We start from the raw sequence: 20,219 nt of genomic DNA on the forward strand, positions 1-20,219 counted from the left end.
AGTGACTCTTTGGCCATAGCAACTGCCTTAGCTGCCTTTACTGGCTGAGCTCACCCATAAGCCTGCCCAAAGCTGAAATCAGCTGAGCTAGCAGCGTGGGCACAGAACATTAACCGTCTCCGTCAATCAGCCTCATGCCTCTACGAGCTGTAGCAATGAGGGGCTTGGGCTCCAGAACCTACAGGAGAGGGGAGAACACGTGAGCGGAGGCGAGGGGGTAGGAATACCCTGGAGAGGCAGCTGGTGAGTATCAATGCCTAAGAAGGAATAGCACTGTCTGTGTATGTCACCTCCGGAGTGCAAGGAGCTACTGCTCCCTGGAAGCCTGTGAACCTGCACCCAATTCACTAGCCCTGAACTCACTGGCTTTGGTCCTGTTAGATTTACAAATTAAATTCACAGTGACCGCAATGCTCTGGAAATACCTGGACTAACAGCAGGCAGGGGAGAGGATGCTGGCTATCCTCATTTGGTGCTGCACACTGCTGGCCAAACCGAGAACTGCCACCTCGGTCTGAATGCAAACGGCTCCTGGGCCAGCACAGCTCACACTTAGAACTGGTCATACTTTTTCAGTGGAAACTTTTTCATAAAAATGAATACAGTGTTAGAAAAGCGTCATTTCCAGGGGAAACGTTGCTTTCCAATGATCTTTTTCAGTTGTTCACTTAACAAACCCCCCCCCCCCATTCACTTTTTGGCACCCAAAAAGTTTTGGCCACAACCTAAAAAAATTTGTCCCCATTTTTTTGGGACTGGCACTTGTCAAAACCCAAACATTTGGGGAGTGCTGGTTTTTCAGTTAAAAATGGCCCTTTTTTCTTAGATAGTTTTCAACAAAAACTATCATTTTTTTCATGGGACTGTTTCACAGGAACAAAACCCCACTTCCCAACCAGCTCCACCCCCAGCCCTGGAGGAGAGATGGGGCTTCTGAACATAGGGACTTAACTGGGTGGAGTGTGGATGGGAGCTAGAGGGTGAGGAGACGCATCCAACAATAACACTGAAACACCAGTCACCTCTAGACAGATTTATTGGAGTGATGGTCACAGGCTTGGAGCCAGGGGACAGAGACAACGCCCCTAGGGCAGGAGCAGCATTCACCATACCCAGCGTTTAATCCTCCCCTTCCCCATGCCTACCCCCTATGTGGCCAGGAGGGAGAACACCACTGGCTGAGGCCTGTGTGTCCCACAGACCCTCCCCAACTGCTAGGTGAGGGAGAAAATGCGACAGAGGCGCTGGGTGCCAGGGAGTAGCATGGCATCACAGAAAAGCAGGCAAGGAAGGGGATTCCCTTCAACTGCCTTCCATCCCCCTGCGTCAGAAGAGGAAACTGGTGCCTAATCCCACAGTAGGGCAGGAGCAACCCTCTCCCCCACGTAGAACAGCTGCTCCCTCTCCCCTCTTGCTATGGGTGGTGCATTTCCCCTGCCAAAGGTAGCACTTGCAGAACAATTCACCTTTTCCACAGTTTGCCCCTGACTAAAGCTCCTTTAGGCTGAAGGCCTCTGCTCCCCGCTCCTCTCTGCTCATGCCCCTCTGCCTTGATAGGGATTGGCACTCGCCAGGGCAGGCATGCAGGTGGGAGGGGCAGTCCCTTTTGGCCAGCTGGTTTGGTTCACTGCACCTGCTGCCAATGGAACCTGTCCACGCAGACTCCAGCTCTGGTGAGAGGAAACGGGGGAGGCTGTAGCAATCTGCAGCACTGAGATAATGACGTTCCTCATTCAAAGGGCGTTAGGGACAGTGAATCCCCACATGCCCCCACACCCAGGGCTGGGTATTATTCATCCCCATTAAGCATATGGGAAAACTGAGGCAGAGATCGGTGTTGTCCTTTGCCCACGGTCTCAGAAGAGGGCAAGACTGGAGTCCTTGGCTTCCATTCCTGTTCTTAGGAACTCTGGTCCCTGGCTCCCACAGCGTAACCCCCTGCAGAGCAGGAAGATGACTGTGTATACCCATCCCCCTACGTGCTTGTTTGGAACAAATCAGGGTGCAAAGGGTTAAGTTATGGGGGAGGCAGTCCTTTCCTCTGCAGATGCTGCACCCCAATAAGACAGGCTGGCAAACGGTTCCAGCCCAGGAGACAGACACAACCACACACTTCCACGAGCACACTGCCAGTATCGTGCCAAGGGCGCGATGGGAACAGATGGATGGAGGAGTCTGGCCCGACGGGGAGAGGCACAGTATGGTAGCCTACTGTGCAGTGAGCATCAGGTTTGCTGCTGCCCCTCCTGGGACGGAGCTCCCCTTCACAGCTGAACAGCTCCCCACGAATCCATCCACCCCAGATCTCTACCTGGAGGAAGCTGTAACGAGAACACGTTCAGACAATGGGCGTCTGTTTGATGTTAGATTATCCTGACCCTCACCCTCCCACGTGCCCCACGCCAAGTCAAGGGTGCCATGCGAGCGCATCTGGACTGGCATGCAACTAGCTTCTGCTCCTTGCCTCACCTTGGCTCCATGGGCCAGTGAAGAGCAGCAGAGCGAAACTCACTTTCCTGCTCTGATCATGGAGCCAACTGCAAAACAAAGTCGCCAATTTCCTTGCTCTTGGCTCAGCCGGTGCCAATCGGGGAGTAACCCCAGCGCAGCCAGCAGAGTCATTCTGCATTATACAAGGCACAAAATGGGCAGACAGTAGCCCTTTCCATACTGGGATCAGATTTCTTAGATACTGCTGTCAGGGGCACTCTGGAAAAGGCATGCCTTTCTGGGGTGGAACCTGGCAACTGATAGCCTGCACCAACAATGTTTAGGACAAGAGGTGAAGAAAGAAACTTGACTGATCCTGTGGTCACAAGCAGACCAGCCAAACCACACACGTGCGGTGTCAGGCATAAAACCCAGGACCTTTAGGACCAAAGAACACCAGGGTTGACAACTACAGCGCAAGGAGAATCTCCATCAGCAGCAGTACATTAGGGCTTGTACTCTATGGGGAGTAGCCACTAGGGGGCGACATGATCACACACACAGGAGAGCAGGTCCAATACATTCCACCCAGCACAGGGCAGCGATTGTGTTGCAATAGGATGGGAGCAGCAGGGAAGTCCCATCAGGTTGCCTGGGGAGGCGGCTCCCCCTGGATGGGACGGGGTCACTTACAGCAGGGGACGTAGCAGTCGCACTCGCAGAAGTCGCAGCGCGCGAACCAGCGGGTCCAGCCCCACTGCTTGGTGGCACAGTTGGAGATCTTGATGCAGCCGTGGTTGAGGAAGGCCCCGAGGTGAGCCTTGTCCGTGCAGGTGGAGGAGCAGCTGCCGTCGATGTCCCGCTCGTTAATCTCGATCCGGCCCCGCAGGCATATCCCTGCCGGGGAGAGACAGCAGCCCTGTTACCCCGGGGCTGGGGGGAGGCACCGAGAACAGAGCGCGGGAGTTATTAGCATGAGGCTGGGCCATGGTTATCAGAGCAGTGGGGCTGGTCTCTCAGGGCTGATGAGGCATCAGGCTGCCGATGGCACCAACACCCCGGGTTCCAATAACCAGCCCTGCAGCCTTTTAGTGCGCAGGTCCCCAAGCCCGGCAGACCCAGCACATTCTTCAGAGCTTGGAACACCCCTAAGGGAGCGAGGTGAAGCTGATGCTGCAGCCCCAGGCTGGGATAGGAGAGCGACACCCCACTCTCCCCCTGCTCCTGACTGCAGAGGGGTGGGGGACAGAGGTGTTTCCTCCATTAGCCCCCTCGCCGCCACACATCAGGGATGTCTTTGAATGGAGCTCACCCAGTGCAGCCAGACCTGCAGACTATGCTGACTCCCAGGTGGAAAATTGGCAAATAAGGGACACTCCAGCCACCACCTTGATGCAGCCACCTTTAGGGTGGAACATTAGCTCCTCCCAATCCTACCCATTTTACTGCCCATCGGTGCTGCACGGCACAGTACTCACGGAGGCAGGTGGGTTTAGGTGTCCAGTGGCCATCGGACTGACAAGCACTGGCCGGGTCCCCCACCAGCAGGAAGCCGGGCCGGCAGCCGTAGCGCACCACAGAGCCCACCCACCAGTCATTGCCGTAGACCATGGAATTGAAGTCTGCCTCTGGCCGCCCGCAGTTCACTGGGAAGAGAAAGGTCCCAGTGGATGGTGCAGGTTGGAAGTCTGAAGGTATCGCCACCCCCGCAGAGACCAAAGGGGCACCAGAGAGCAGCACGCCATGGATACATGCTTGGCATCATTGGGGTGCCAAGGGCTGCTGGTATAATTCCACAGCCCCACAAAGATGCCAAGGGTAAATACCAGATCCTTAGGGGGACATGCTGGGCATGGGGGTCTGGATCCCAAAGAGATGGCAACAACTTATGCTATGGATGACAAGGGTATATAGCTCCTGGGACCCGTGATGGCCAGGGTATCTGCCACAGCCTGGATGCATGCTAGCAGTGCTGGTAAACTGCTCTGGGTATGTGACATGGAGCCTAAATGGATGCTAGGATGCCAGGGGCTGGAGGTAAATGCTCCAGATCCCAGAGAGGATCCATTGGCCCATCTCCTGGATGTCGGGAAACCGAGGATACAGAGATGTTGCATCAACCCCCAGCCCGTACCCTTTCAACCACCAAGCTTGCTCCAGGACTCAGACTTGTTGCATTAACCTCAACACCTCGTGATGCCAACAGCTGCTGTAATTCCTTGCCAAGGGGACCATCAGGAAATGCCCCATAATTCTCACTTCCCAGATGCCCCCCAAATTCTCCAAGCCAAAGACAGTTTTTGATGGAGATAAAAAGGGCCTTTGGGGTCACACATAGAGAGATGTATGTATATGTTGTGTGTATATATAAACCTTACACACACACACAAATATATATACACATACACACAAAAAACAGACAGGTTTGAACTGAACCAAAACCATTGTTGTTATTTTTAAATATCTCATCAAACAATAAAATTCATTTCAAATCATCCAAAATGTTTTGGGTTGATTTGACGGCATTTTTTCATTTCAATTCACCGTTTAACATTTTCACCCACCCCTCTTTAAATTTTTTTTTAAAATTGGCTGTATTTGAGAACCAAATGCCACGTTGAAACAAACGAATAAGCCCTCTAAACAAAGCATTTCAACTTAAAACAAATCGGGGTTTTTCCCTGTGGAAACTATTCATTGAGTTTGACCGAAATTTACAAATAGCTCCAGACAACAAAACAAAATTCATGTTTTCGGTCAAATTTCTATTTGTCAAAATAAATTCACCCGGCTGCTACTGGAGACAGCCTCCCACCCCCACTTCAGACTTGTTTCCCAGTGTCCAAGTGCATTTGGGGTGAGATCAGTGAGGTTCCTGCACAGTTCCTCCCCCACCAAACTCAGCCTCTCCTTTGCTCTTCCCACAGCACCCCTGTACCTCGACAGAAGGATTTGTATCCCAGCCAGCAGCAGCTTCCATTCCCACACTGGCTCCTCTTCAGCTCCTTGTGTTTCCCTTTGCAGCCCCCCATGCAGATGGGGGCCGTGCCAGACCAGTATGTGTCCAAGCTTCCTGGAGGGGACCGATCAAGGCAGAACAACAGGGAGAGATGGGCTGGGACCTCTCTCTTCTCCCAGGTCCCAGGGCACCCCCATGATTCTGTTTCCCACCCCCACCTCCCAGAATTCTCTTTCCTAGCTGGGCCAGGCTCCCCCAGGGCTCAGCAGCAGCACTGAACCTGCCAGGGTGTGTCTACACTGCAGCTGGCATGAGCCTCCCAGCCAGGTAGACAGGCTCACATTAGCCAGGCTCAAGCGAGCACAATAAGAATGCCAGTGTGACTGTTATTGCTCAAGCTCACCCAACCGGGCTAGGCTCCAGCGCCCGAGCTCCAGACAGAGCAGCGACATCCCCCAGCCCCAGGCAAGCCAGCTGGGAGATCAAGGAGGGCCCTGCTAGCCATCACTCTGCAACAAGGTCAGCCCCAGGTCTTTCTAAGGGCCCCAAGTAGCGTTCTGCATTCCCGTGGCCCTTCACAGCCTCACAGACCTTTACGGATGCTGAGGGGCCTCTTGGGGAGCACCCCAGGAGCAAGCAGGTGTGGGGGTGGGGAGAGAGACACTGAGGCATCGACAAAGGGACTGATTTGCCCAAGGCCACGAGGAGTCATTGGCAGAGCTGGGGATAGAAGCCAGGAGTCCTGGCTCCCATGGCATTTATGGCATGTCTGAGTGACAGGCCTGAGATCTGGCGCCCTCTCTTTATCCTCTGGAGAGGTGCACCCTAGGCAGCAGCAGCTCAAACTGATCCTGCCAAGAGGTCTCAGCCCTGCCATGGCGTTCCCAATGGCTTTTCTCTGATGCTGCCAACAAGGGATTCTCTGCAGGTGGCATCTGCACTTCCTGTCTGCACATGGGACTGAAGTGGGGCTGGTGAAGTTGTACCCTAAGAACGCTGCAAGGGTCTGGAAGCAGTGAGGGGCAGGGGTATCGGGGCCTGGCCGAGAGTGCCAACACCAGCAGCTCCAGATCAGCACCAGAACCTCCCACCCAGCCCGGGACACGCCAGGGAGATGGACCTTGGCATGAGACGCCGTTTGGAGAAGCGACTCCTGCCGTCTCCACTGACGGGGAAGCAAAACAGAAAAGAGCACGGAGCTCCTCGGCCCCCGAGAGGCAGGGGTGACTCAACACTAGACGGAACCTATGCTGGGGAGAACTGGCAGGACACGAATGGAGGATCTTTCCCAGCTCTGGGCAAAGACTGGGTGGGCACACTTTCAGTGTGATGCCACCATCAGCTTTGTGGCATGGGAGAAGGGGTGACCTCCCACTGTGCCCTGCTGCACGGGCTGTGACACAAAGAGCGGGGCCTGCTTAGAGCATTGCCAGCCCATGGCCCTGCAGCACCAGGAGGGCACCTGAGAAAGCACAAGCAGCCACCACCCCCTTTCCTTGGTGGATCCCAGCAGGACTAGCTCAGCCTCTGGGCTGGGCACTCTGCACGGACCACAGAGCTGCTGCCCTGTGACCAAAGCAAAGCTGCTCTTCTCCGCAAGGACACTGACCAGAGCTGTCTGGATCCCGACACAGCTAGCTCCCTCCCTAGTGGCTCTCAGGCACCATACTGTGTGTAGCCAATGCCTCCTGCCCCGTTACTTACCTTCCTCCTCCTCACCAGAGCCAAACCCAGCCAGCGTGACTAAGACGAGGAGTCCCAGCTCCATGGTGCTCATCACAGGCCCAGTCCAGTGCCCTCTCCACACACTGCCCTCCTTAGTTGTTCTGAAGTTTCCAGTCCTTCTCCCACTGGCCTTGGACTCCAGCTTTCAAAAGACAGGTAGTATTTGCTTTTCCATCTCCCCCTCACCCTGGGGATTCTGGCCGGGCTGAGCTGGCTGCCAGCAGGGTCTGGCTCTGTCCTGACCCAGCCTTCCCATGGCAGAAGGGAACTTCGCTTCCATGTGCTCAGGACAGAGACACCTTACAGGTCCAGTAGCTGGGGGAGGACGGGGGGGGGGACGGGGGAAGAGGCTTCCTTTTAATCCCCATTCTCTCTTCCCTGTAGATAATCCTCTGGCAAAGCGATTACCTTCTGCAGCCTATGCTGTGGCTGCAGCAATTAAAGACCCCAGAGGCCACAATCCCACAGAGGAGCACCAGTGAAGTTTCAGACTGGGCCCTACGGTATTTCCTGACCTTAGGTTCTGTTGGTCCATTCCAGGGACAGCTGCATTGCCCCTATATTCACCTGTGGAGCCCCAGGCTCCTTGACCTGAGTAGTGCCATGGAAAGGAGCTACAGACATCCCAATTCACTGCAGCTTTTGGCACAGATTTGGTTCTTCAATGTGCCAGCTAGGCCCTGTTGCCTGGAATGCTCTTGCTGCAAAGGCATCCTTGGTACAACTGATCAGAACCAGGTTATGCCAAGCATACAAGGTGGGACTCACCTAGCTGAAAGGTGGAAACTAGCCTTTGACCTCTGGGACATGCACAGGTGCCTCCCTGTCCAGTCTCCTCTCAGCCTGGATGTGAGAGCTGAACCTCTATGGAGGCGCTGTTCGCTGCATGAGCACTTAAGGGAGTTTAGAGCCAGCTGAGCAACCCGGAAATCCTCCGACCATCCACGCCAGTTACAGCATGGGCGGGGCAAGCTTACCCCACTCCTCCTGGCAGCGTGCTTCACCCCAGCCTTGGGACTCCACCTCTGGGGTGGGACACAGTGTCCAGGGCCCCTTCACGCCTTTGTCCCCTCTGCAGAGGCTACGTATCAGTTGTGAAGGGGCGTGCATGCACACAGTGTTGATCTCTGTCTGTGGGGAATCGGACTGAGAAACCCATTTGACACAGGCCTCCAGACCACTAGAGGATTTTGATCACGACTGTCTGAACTATTTCTAGAGGGGTTGTGTTCCCTGCCCACCTCTGCCTGGGAACACTTTGTCCAACATAAGCTTTCGTGAGCTACAGCTCACTTCATCGGATGCATCCAATGAAGTGAGCTGTAGCTCACGAACGCTTATGCTCAAATAAATTGGTTAGTCTGTAAGGTGCCACAAGTCCTCCTTTTCTTTTTGCGAATACAGACTAACACGGCTGCTACTCTGAAATTTGTCCAAGAGACACTCACCTTCCTTCCCACCTCCCCACTTTTACTCAGGCCTGGTCTGCACTCAAAAGTTACATTAGCATAAGTATGTCAGGCAGGCGTGTGAAGAAACCAAGCCTGACTGGCATAGCTAGGCCAACAAAACCACAGTGTAGACACAGGTATGTGGATGGAAGAATGCTTCCATTGACATGGCTAGCTGTTCGGAGTGGTGGTGTTCCTACACAAGCAAACTCCTTCTGGTGACATAGGCTGCGTCTATGTTACGGGGCGATGCTGGTATAATCTCCATAGCATGGGCATTCCCTTAGTATCTGAAGGACGAGAAACCAATGTGAGCGTCTACATTCTGAAGAGAGAGCATCCCTTTGGGTGCTGCCCTCCACCACCTCCTGCTTTCAGGACACCACTGTGAATTATGCTCTTAGTGGGTTTGTAATTAGAAAGTGAGCAGATGGCTGGAGGTTTAATGTAAAGTGATTTCTTCATTGAAATAACCTGGAGCTTCAGTGGCTTTTGCTCTGCTGAACTACACAAGCAGGGAACGGGAAAGGCAGCGACCACCACACCACAGTGGCTGCTGAAGCCACAATCCCACTGCATTGCTGGAGGATGGTCCATTAAGCCTACACACAGTAATTGTTTCCCGGAGTCATAAGCAGAACAAGATACCTGACTTCCGTGCACCTGCTGCACAAAACCGACTCCCTTCAGGGTCCCTCCATTCAGGGCTCTCCAGTGAGCCAGCAAGAATCCTGCCTCAATTATTGCCACTGGCAAATCCCTAATGGCAACCAATGGAAGAACTACTTGGAAAATCCCCCACCAAGCATGCCAGAACTACAGGCCCAGCAGGGCACTGCAACACCTTGCTCAGTTTAGGACAGGAAGTGAAGAAAAATTCTGTATCTAGTAGAAACTGCAGGGAGGTACAATGGCACCATGGGATGTTCTAATGAGCACAAGTGTATTATCCAAAAGAGGGAGTCTCCAGGTGGGGCACTTGCTTTGTGGGAGGAGTATCCAAATCACATTGGTTTCCTAGAGGTCTCCCATCCAAGCCCTGACTCAGGCTGGCCCTGAGCAGAAGGGCAGAGTTACACCAGTTTAACTTAAGTTGCGATTTTAAACCATCTAGTTAAGCCAGTGCCAAAGGCCATGTGGTCACTTATTAGGGTTTAAACCAGGATTCCTGCAGTTTAGCTGAAGTCATTCAAACCATGTTTAAACAAAACCAAAATGCCCCCCTTACACTGAAATAAGACCTCCCCACACAGGGGTTTGCCCTGCTTTAACTGAAGTGGTGCTGATGTGCATGCTGACAGCCCCTCAGCCTGGGAAGGCCAGTCAGAGCTGGGCAGAGAACGGTAATCCTGCTTCGTGAAGGATCCTGAGATTCCAAAACGAAACCCGCAATTTCAAAATCCTCCACAAGCCAGAATGATCGTTTTCCACCTAGCTCGATGGGAGCCCCAGCTCCATGACGGCATGCTGGGCTGGCTGTCCCAGAGCCAGGGATCTGGGCTGCAGAGAAGCCCTGAGCTGGGCTCTCAGCTCTTCCAGGCTCCTTGTCAGTCTGCCAGGCAGGCAGGTTTCAGAACCTTCCATGGCCCCAGATGCAGCTGGCAGAGGCCGTCTTTGCTGCACCCTCAGTACCAGGGGGCAGCTCCCCAGTAAGACAAGCTCCATAATACGCTGGTTAAGGTGATTACAGCTGTCCTGGGAGAGCAGCAGGTGCCCCCATTCGAGGGCTCAGCTTGGGGCAGGGAAGGTTATTCCAGGATTAGAAAAAGCACAGCACCTCCAAGGGAACTGATCATCACCAGAGCCCGTCTACCAGTCAGAGGGTGGGACAGAGCTTCCTATTTACCTGCACTTTACAGCCATGTTCCTGCCACATCCCAGTAGGATGGGGTCAGGCTGTCAAGCAACCAGAACCAACCCAAGTTAGACAACTGCAATATGCAATGGACCTGCTAAAAACTACCCCCAACATGACGTTTGGCTCATGCCTTTCAGCCAACAACAAACTTTTCAAGTGGGCCTCACTTTGTCTGCCCCTGAAATGTACCCAGCTATGGGAGGAAACGCAGCACTATTTGATTCCCCATAACACTGCGATATAATGGCTCAGGAAAGGAAGATGAGAACTGTGTCCTCCGCTGAAAAGGCCAGGAGGATTAGTGGCTCGGGAGACCATAATTACCCATGCTGGAGGTTAGCCAAGACAGAAACCTCCTAACAAGCATGGTATGTCAACACCTCACTGATGAGGGTATTGCAAATACATCTAATGATGACTTGGAGGGCAGGAGGGTTGTAGAGTTGTCTCCCAAATCTACAAACCAAAGTTTAGAACTGAGACCCCTTGGGATCCCAGGAGAGAAAAAGAGGCCAGCTAGCACAGCTTGGTCCCATGGTAGAGACTTGCTTGCAAGTCGACAGTGATCCTTATGTTACAGCAAGGAAAGGTTTCTGGGTCAATGGGAATGGCAGAGTAGTCCACGTGCAGGGAAGAAGGTTGGGGGAGTGCTATATCCTATCTGATGAGACAGCGTGCGTGTGGAAAGCTATGGAAGGCACAGAGCAAAAGTAGACACTCCTATGCCGAAGCTGGGGATTCCAGCCGCATGAAGATGGCTCTGTATCACTGGACATACCACAGAGATATGGTAAGAGTTCAATATTACAATATTAACCCTAGATATTACAAGGATACGGTCACGAAAATCCCCAACTGCTTGGTCTCATCCCTGCACTAGGGCATGCAAGAGCCGCATTGACAGGGCCACGGCAGACACCACACACTTGAAACCTGACCTGGAACACAGGGCTTTTATTTATTTATTTTTATTATAAAAGCACTTACTTTGCACAGCCAGGAGCCCAGGCCCCAGTGTGGGGAAACCCCTGAGCAAGAACCCGAGGGGAGGACGAAGGCAGCACAAAGATCCCCGAGTGTTGAGAAGGGTGCCCCCAGCTTACACCAGCTCCCCACCAGTGCATGGGGGAGCAGCAACCTGCAAAGGGACAAATGGACCCTTCGGCTGTCCCCTGCTCAGATCAACAAGGTGACGGGGCAGTGTCAATGCAAATACTGATAAGGGATCTGTTTGAGCAAGCTAGAAAGTGGACACTCCCACATATCTGAGACAGGGTCAGGGCGTCTTGTTCACCCGAGGGCAACGAGAAACTGGACAGAATGAGCCTGTTTAAGGCCAAACAGCATCTCAGGAGGTAAGCTAATCCACCTGCAGCTCCAAAGGAGTGGAGATTCTGGCTGAGCATGGAGCTCTCAGCAAGCACAGGGACTGAGTCTCTTAGCAGCAGGAGTCTGACCTATCTGCCAGGGACCTTTGGGGTGTGGGGGGGGACACAGCCCAAACCTCTCCCCATGGGATGGAGGGCACTGAAGTCACAAAGCGTTTGTGCTGGGAGACTATTCCACATCTTCCTCCCAGCTCGAATCCCCTTTCCTGCCATGAAAATATCTAAGGCTGCTCCCAGCATCCACTGCCACCTTCCTTTCCCAGGCTGGTGGAAGGGAGCTCGATCCCTCTCACCCACTGGGCGCTGACCAGAGCTTTCCTCCATCAGGTCACCCAGCACAGCGCAGTTGCTCCTCAGTGACAGGAGGGCAAAGGGAGACAGATGAGGCTGGGTGGGGACGTGCTCAGAACCTTCCCGCAGGCAGCACCAACTCCTCTGGGTTTATGATCAAGGACGAGGACGGACCCCAGCGGGGTGATGGAGAGTGTTTGTGATTCCATTCCTGCCCTCCCAAGCAGGAGAGACACCTGAATTACTTGAAGCCAAAGTGCAGGGAGGCAGCGCTGGCAACTCACATAATTTGTATCCCCAGCTCCTCAGCTGTCTTCTGTAGGCGGTCCATGACGTTTTCCTCCGGCTCCCCGGCCAGGCCGCCGGGCACTGCTGCCTGCTCCTCTGAGGGTGCGTTGGCCATGACGTAGTACACCGTCTCGTTCTCCCCACGTTCGTTGGTCCTGTTCACCACACGGATGATGGGGCCGAGCGGGGCGCTGGACTCTCGGTCTGGCGAGGCCTCAGCTCTCGGGAAGGTGCTTTGCTGAGCTGGGTCAGGGTTGGCAGCAGCATAGGCCGGTGGTGGCAGCGGGGCCACCTGTGATTCCATGTCATTGGCCTCCTCCAGGGAGGCCTCTGCTGGTGGCTCCAGGATGATCCCCTGCAAGTTGCCCTCACCCTCTGTCAGCACCACGCACTCCGCCGTGCCATCCAGCAACTCGCCCTGCTTCTCCCGGTCCTTCAGCAGCTGCTCAGTCAGCTCCACACTTTCGTAGCGCACTAGCTGCAGCCGCATGTAGCCGTCTTCATGTTCCTTGTACCTGGGCAGGCCAGAGAGAGGGAGGGTTAGAACGGGGCTGGAAGGCAGATGCCTTGTGCAGTTACCGAGGGAGGACTGACTGCTTGGAGTGCTGCCCAGAGTGCTAGCCCACCCAACGCCAGGCTAGGTGGCGATCAGTGGCAGTTGCTACCCGAAGGAGGTTATTTTGCAGCACTGATATTGCTATGGGGCAGACATCCCAGCACACAGCGCCCAGAGTGTTAACAGGCAGTGCAGTGGGGGGGGGGGGGGCGTTGTCAGGGAGGGTAAATCCTTTCATCCCCAGCCCCTAACAGTTAGCAGCCGCATGCCAGATAGAGGGTTTACATCTCCACTCAGGCCAGGTTTGGTTTCTTTGTCCTGTCCAGTTTCCATGGGCAAATTTGAGAGCCCTCCTTTGCTTCCTCACCCTTTTAAGCCCTGGAACATTTGGGGGAGACTGCAGTTTGCTGGAGATTACACCGGATAAGGCATCCTCAAAACCTGACTGGGATGACTCTCTCAGGCTGAAGAGAGCTGGATCTGGCTGCAGCGTGAGCCTGCGAATTCCACAAGCAACCCAGTAGATCCAGCCGCATTAGTGTGGCTGCTGCCCAGCAGCCCTTGTCTCTGATCTGCCACTGGAGGCTGCTATCTAGGTACTGATATGGCACCCATCACCATAGTATCAGAGAACCCAGGAGCAACGCCCTCCACCCCCACATGACTGTCCCCTACTGCCCCCTGTGGCTTGAGAGAGGTAGTGAGCTTTGCACACAGGAGGGGCTGGAGGTCCAGTACCTGAAGCGAGGATGGCCCGAGGGCCACTTGAACTGGTGTTTCTTCCTTAGGTGCACGGTGAGGTTGTTCCCACGTGTGAAGCACTTGTCACAGATGTGGCACTTGTACCGGGGTTCCGAGTCACCCTGGGGAGGGAGCGAGAAGAAAGGAAGGATGTAAATGTCATGGGATTCAAACCCAAGCTGCCTTGTGGGAAGCCAGGCTTTCCAAGAGGAACAAACATCCTACAAATTTTATAGCAAGCATCATTCTGGCAAAGGAGTGGGGACTGGTAACACTTCTGATGGGCTTGGCATTTCCAATCCATGGGATGGAGGGAATCTCATTACCTAGGAGATCCTGTGCCCCGACTGCTAGTTGTTTGGGACTGCTTTGCAAAGCGGCCACAGAATCATAGAAATGTCAGACGGGAAGGGACCTCAGTAGGTCATTTACTCCTGTCCCCTGCACCAAGGCAGGGCTAAGTACTGGAGCCATACCCATGTCTGTAGAAATACAGGTATTAAAATGCTTGCCCCATGCCAGAGAGTAGCAACAGAACACACGCAGTCAGCCATGCAGGGAGGAACAGGGGCAGGCGGACCCCAACCAGTGCTCCCAAGGGATTAGCCAGAAGGAGATACAAACTGACGGCTCATAAAATTAGCACAATTGCTAGGTTAGTGGATAGTGGCCAAGAATGGAGAACTCCCACTCAAATCCCATAAGCCACCATTTATAGCCACAGGAAAAAGCAGGCAAGATTCTAGGCAAACATGTTAACACACCACATAGCCTGAATTACTGGGTGTGTATGCCCAGGTCTGGTCAGTGTTCTCTGCGTCTTTAGTGTCTTCAATGCAGGGACCTGCTACTTGCTTGCCAGGGCTCAGCTACTGTTCAGTACATCTTTGCTACTTCTGACCTTAGTATCTATGAAACTGCTGCTCTTCCTGCCCTCGACCCTGCACTGGAAGGGGGAGCAACTCCCTGTTCCCAGCCAGAGAGCAGAGATCAAAAGAGACCAGACAGCCAGAAGGAAAGTCATGAGAGACCCACCCTCCCCAGATAACTTGTGTTGTCTCATCCGAACCCGTTGAGCCATTAGCACTGCAGCAGGTGGAGAGAGGAACAGGAAGGACAGAAGAGTCAATTCCTCCCGGAGCTGGTGGATACCAAGTGTGACCATGGATTGTTCATGGGTGGGTGAGGAAAATGAAGCTGAAATTTCCATTAGGGTTTTATGGTCACCTCGAGGGCTAGGGTGGGTTTGGGAGGAAGAATGGTCTGGTGGAAGTCAGGAGATGTGGATTCAAATCCCAGCTCTGCCAGACTCCCTGTATGACCTTGGACAAGTAATTTGGTCTCTCTGTGCCTCACTCCCCCCATCTGTCTAGCGGGGAGGACAGCATTCCCTTCCTCTCAGTTTTTATCTTTATCTAGATTGCAAGCTCTTCAGTGTAGGGCTCATCTCTCACGACGCGTATGTGCAGCACCTAGCACACTGGACCGCAACCTTACTTGGAGCTTCTCAACATTATTGCAATATAAACAGTGGGAACAGCAGCAGATCCCCTGGTTCCCTCCCCACCTCGTGGACTTTCCTGTAGTGCAGTTTGATGGAGCAGAGGGAGCGCGCAGTGAAGCTGCAGGCTTCGAACTCGCAGCGATAGGCTGGCTCTTTGCTGTGAGTGTCCAGGTGCTTCCTCAAGTCAATGAGATTTTTACAGCTGAAAGGAAAGAACGTGGGAATGAAGCCAAATGCGTGAGAGACCCCTACCCCATTCTCCTTCCCGGCCCATCAGTGCTTCTCTCCCAGCCCCTGACAGCCCAGCTGCCCTCTCTTCACCCCACACAGACCCAGACCCCACCTCTGAACCCCAGACCCACTCCCCCCTAGGGAAGTACAATCACAGGGACCCCACCTGTAGTCACAGTAGTCACACTTGAAAGGCCGCTCCTCGCTGTGCCGGAAGCGGATGTGGTTGCGCAGGGAGGAGGGTAGTGGGCAGGTCATGTCGCACAAGGGGCACTTGTAGTGGTTTACTGCTCGAGAAAAACGAGAGGGAAGCCCATCACCATGGAGTGGGGAGAGGGAATGCACTTGCCAGAGCGACGGCTGGAAGAGAGAGAAGGGCCTTTACTCACCATGGTTCCTCATGTGATCACGCAGCAGCCTCTCTGTAGCAAACCTCTTGGAGCAGTGGGAGCACTGAAACCTCTGCTCTGTAACAGTGGGGAAAGGTGGGGGAGAGAGAAGAGAGTGCACAAAGGGGGAGGGGAAAGGACAGAAAGAACAAAGCAGAGAGAATATAGCACAGATAGCAACACACAGGAGGAAGAGAATTAGTTATATCAGAGCCAGGCGCCCTTTCGCCTCATTTACAGCCACTGTGGGCGCTGCCCCTGGCTAGACAGCCAGTGTCTTGCCTTCCAGTGAACACAGTCCTCCCAGTGCTACCACTGCATGACTCAGGAAGAAACCCCAGAACCAATTCTACTGCCTTCAAGAACGGTCACAAAACAAGTCTAACCAGGAATGAGATGCATGGGAGCTGGGGACATACAGGGAGAGCTGGAAATGTAGACAGGGCCCCTGCAGGGAGCTATGGGTAGACCAGCAACGCCTTTCACTTTTAGCTACAGGCCCAGCCTGAAGCGGAGAATGCACAGCACAGTATGACTCCAGCACCCAGTATGGCACAAAGGAGCTCAAGGAGATTTTAAATGAATGTAGCACTGGCAGAAGGGCCTGCCTGCCAGCCCGAGACTTTAGTCCCATGTCCACAGAGCAAGAATGGCACGGGATACTGCAAGACAAACCTCTCCCGTGCTGCCCCACCCTTGCCTGAGAGAGGAATTCAGTCTCAATGGCCTATTCAAGCCGCTGGTCTCTCCGGTGAGCCTGAGAGCCAATCAGGGCCACTATTCACAGTGCTCGTGCCCTGCTAATGCCTTGCTCCTAGAACAGAGATAGCTGCTGACAAATCAAATGACCCAGCTAGAAGCAACAGGGTAGATCAGGGACAATCCCACCCCCACTCAGGCACTTACGATCCAGGGCGGTCTGCCGGCGGATGTGGTCAAAGAACTTGGTGTTGTTGGAGAACATCCCGCCACAGGTAGGACAGGCCACTACCTTCTCCTGCGTGTGGCTGCGCAGGTGTTCCCGCAGCTTACAGCGTCCTTTGAAGGTGCAGTCACAGTCTGAGCATAAGAGGCAGAGACATTGGTTAGCTCCTTGGCAAAGGACCGGACAGCTCCGAGAAACTTTCAGTAGCACAGGCAGAGGAAAATGCCTTGGACTCAACAGCCCCAAACCACGCAGAAGCTTTCAACTTGCTGTTCTGCTGGGTGGGAGGTTAATGCTGTCCCCAGTGGAGAGCCAGGCCAAGCATGCTGCAGATATGTAGAAGACTGGATACAGACAGCATAGATCTGTCATTCCATGGGACACATGAGCAGCTGAGATGATCACGTCCACATGAAAGACAGCAGTTATTGTTACAGTTAAACCAGCACTTCCCCCTTGCTGTTCTGTTCAGAGGCCTTGATACTGTCTATTAAATGCCTCAACTGGAATCACCGGATATTGAGTCCACCCATGGTGGGCAGGTTCCAGTCAATTCTCTGACTGGGGTTGGGAAGCTCTTGGGCAGTTTTACACTCCAGGGACTGAGAACCCCTTAGCAAAGGAAGGAGGGAAGTCTAAATCAAAAGGGCTGGGGACTAAGAAGCAAGAGTCCCAGGTTATATTCCTCACTCTTACATTGACATACCGTGGGCACCCCAGCAAGCTGACACTGTATTTTGTTTTCTGGAGCCAACCAGTGGGGAAATGGAGAGCACTTTGAGAGCCTCAGTGGAAAGGAGCTACCGAAGTGCAAAGCCTTGTCGTTTGTCAGCTGCTCCCCAGCCTCGCCCCAGGAGAGCTTTCAAGTTCTCACATGTGCAGGGACTGTGTTTTGTTCCGTGTTTGTACAGCACCAAGCACAACGAGGTTCTGGTCCATGACCGGGGTTCTTAAGTGCTACTGTAACATAAATAAAATCAAATACCTTTCCAGCCACAAAAGACCACATGGTTCTCCTTCCCAGCTGCCTTGTATTCTGAACAGAAGCTGTGATCCTCCACATGCCGGTAGAACCATTCAGGGTTATCAAAAGATCTCTGTTGCGGGGAGACAAAGACACAAGAATATTGGTCAGCACATGCATACTAGCAATTCTGATACAGCTCAACTTTGACAGAGCTTCTTCCCTCCTCTCCCCTGGGGAAAACACAGAAAAGCACAATCCAGGCATCCAAAATTGTTGCAGTGCTCGTAATACTGAGACCATCTCCCTACCCTAGAACAGAGATTTTGTTGGCTTGGACCACGTAAGGCCCTGTCTGTGCCCCCACTTGAACTGGGCTGAGATCTCAAGGGTTACACCACATTGAATGCTCGGGAACTGGAGATTTGCTGACACTGTGTGAGACTAAGCCCCCCTTTTCTCCTGCTCCCACCTGACTGCACACCTACAGACAGGATTTAGGAGGGCTGATCCCCTCCCTGTTGCTCTCACCTCACAGTACTCCCACAGACACAAGAAGTTTTCCTGGATCTCAGGGATGATGTTGCGGCTCTGGAAGTCCAGCTGACAGTGGGTCACATCTGACTGGCTCTGCAAGGCCTGCAGCCCCCACTGCTTCAGCTTAGTGTGGTAACAGTGGAAGTAAACGTGGCGGACCAGGTCTACAGAGCTCTCTGGGGAGCAGAAGCCACATTCCTGCCACAGACAGGTGTATTCTTCTGCAACATAAACAGGAAACACATTCATTTTCTACAGATTTGTCAGTAACTGTCTCCCTGTTAAAGCTTAAGTCCCCATGAGCAAGAAAAGACGCAAGCTTTCTTCATAGCTTTCCTTCCCTGCAACTGGTGGAACTACCTACTTATGGTGAGAAGAGAACTCTCATCTTCCTACTTGTTCAGTTCTGGACTCTGTTCTAGAAGGCTAAGCCTCTGGCTTATGATCCACTACAAAGGCAGCCAATACCTTGCACTCAAGACAGTCAATATAAACATCAACTATTTACAAAAATAAAAATAAATCTCCTTAGCTCTGTTAATAGCTCAGGTGTTCACAGATCCCAGTCCAGTGCTCAGAATGTTAGACTATGTATCACACTTTAAAAATATATATCAGTTAACACTGCTAAGCATCTCATTGAAAAGTCCAGCATAGATTTAACTGAAGTCACATAATGAAGAGGATTACGATTTAAGGGTTTATAGGTTAACTGACAGCAGAGCGTACTAGGTCCGCTGGAAATTTTATTTTCTTACCAGAATGCAGAACACGTTATCTCCAGTGGACACTATGGCATCACCCTCACTAGGAAATTCACTATTGAAATTTCTCCGTGTCTACCAGGGTGGTTCAGAATAATGAAGGGAGCTTGATGACCCACCTTATGGCTCTTCCAACCCAAGAGTCCAATTTTAGTTATAGTTTTTAATTGCACTCAGGGTCCCTTACCAAGAGGGTTCATCTCATCCCTATGTTCCCCACGAAGATGCAGCTGCAAATGCTCCGACACATGATCACAAAACTCCTCCATCTTAGAGGCCACATAGGTGCACATCTCCCACTCACACTGGAGCACCAGCTTTTCCTTATTGCCGGCCTTCCCAGGAGGCATGGTCCGACCTTTAGGCACTGAGAGATGGTGTTACAAAGACAGGAAATGTTTGGCACGCCATTCAGTCACCCAGAAAACCACCACCAAAAAAGATGCCCTCTACAAAGCCGTGGGGGTTCCTAGATGCAGCGTGGGCCATGGCACAACGGGGACAGAACTGTGACTGCGGTCAGCTCAGAGGGGCAACACAGCACAACGTTGTATTTTGCAGATCCAGCCCCTGCCCCGGGGAGTCTCGGGGGGGGGGTTGTGACAATCCACATCTGGAATAAGATTCAGGCAGGAGCGCCAGGAAAATCCAGAGACAGGAGACACCAGCGTCCCCCACCAACACCCTCCTGCCCCGCGGGCCGCCAGGAGCCCGCCGCCGGCCCCGGAGCGCAGGGGGCGCCGTGTGGACGCAAACCCTGCGGTCCAGCGCCGCCGCCCGGGTCACAGCGCAGGGGCTGCCCCCGCCGCAGGGGGCAATGGCCGCCCGGGGCTGGGGACAGCGGGTCCCGAGACGTGGGGAACCTGCCGCGGGGAGCCACGAGAGCGGGGGGCGGGGCCGGGGCCCGCTTCGGCCGGGCCCGTCCGCGGGAGGGGGTGGGGAAGGACCCGACCCCTCCTTACCGGCGGCTCCTCGCGCCGGCAACTGCCGGCTTCCCAGCTCCGGGGGGCGGGCGCAGCAACCGCAAGGCCGGCCGCCTCCGCAGCCAATGGCAGCGCCTCCTCCCAGCCCGGCAGCCAATCCGAGCGAGGGGCGGCCGCGCGGGGAGTCGGGGGGAAAGGCCTCGGCCGGCAACGCCCCCCGCCAGGCCGGGACACTAAGGTTCCGGCTGCCGGTCTACACGGAAGTGCCCGAGACTGGCTCCGGAAGCGGAAATAA

At 53.8% G+C, this 20,219-nt stretch overlaps 1 protein-coding gene across 1 annotated transcript; it reads right to left on the reverse strand.

Moving 5' to 3' along the window:
- Positions 1-1,064: 1,064 nt before the first annotated feature.
- HINFP (histone H4 transcription factor) lies at positions 1,065-20,176 on the reverse strand. The gene is made up of 16 exons (XM_084611898.1): positions 19,964-20,176; positions 19,189-19,368; positions 18,232-18,458; positions 17,722-17,833; positions 16,718-16,870; positions 15,812-15,889; positions 15,589-15,709; positions 15,255-15,393; positions 13,685-13,809; positions 12,387-12,905; positions 11,411-11,561; positions 7,094-7,256; positions 5,369-5,503; positions 3,909-4,076; positions 3,124-3,327; positions 1,065-2,321 (listed from the first exon to the last, which is right to left on the reverse strand). Exons 2-16 carry the CDS (start codon positions 19,349-19,351, stop codon positions 2,308-2,310), a joined length of 2,472 nt encoding a protein of 823 aa, XP_084468024.1. The 5' UTR covers positions 19,352-19,368; positions 19,964-20,176; the 3' UTR covers positions 1,065-2,307.
- Between the last annotated feature and the right edge of the window lie 43 nt (positions 20,177-20,219).

This window comes from Lepidochelys olivacea (assembly GCF_965140295.1).
Source record: "Lepidochelys olivacea isolate rLepOli2 genome assembly, chromosome: 22".
NCBI lineage: Eukaryota > Metazoa > Chordata > Testudines > Cheloniidae > Lepidochelys > Lepidochelys olivacea.

Coding starts and splice junctions, on each gene's coding strand:
- HINFP (XM_084611898.1), bottom strand. CDS start 19,351: ATGCCTCCTGGGAAGGCCGGCAATAAGGAAAAGCTGGTGCTCCAGTGT. Junction 15,394..15,588: donor TGTGACTACTGTGACTACAG/GTGGGGTCCCTG, acceptor CTTTCCTTTCAG/CTGTAAAAATCTCATTGACT. Junction 7,257..11,410: donor TGGGCTCCTGGCTGTGCAAA/GTAAGTGCTTTT, acceptor GTCTTTTGAAAG/CTGGAGTCCAAGGCCAGTGG.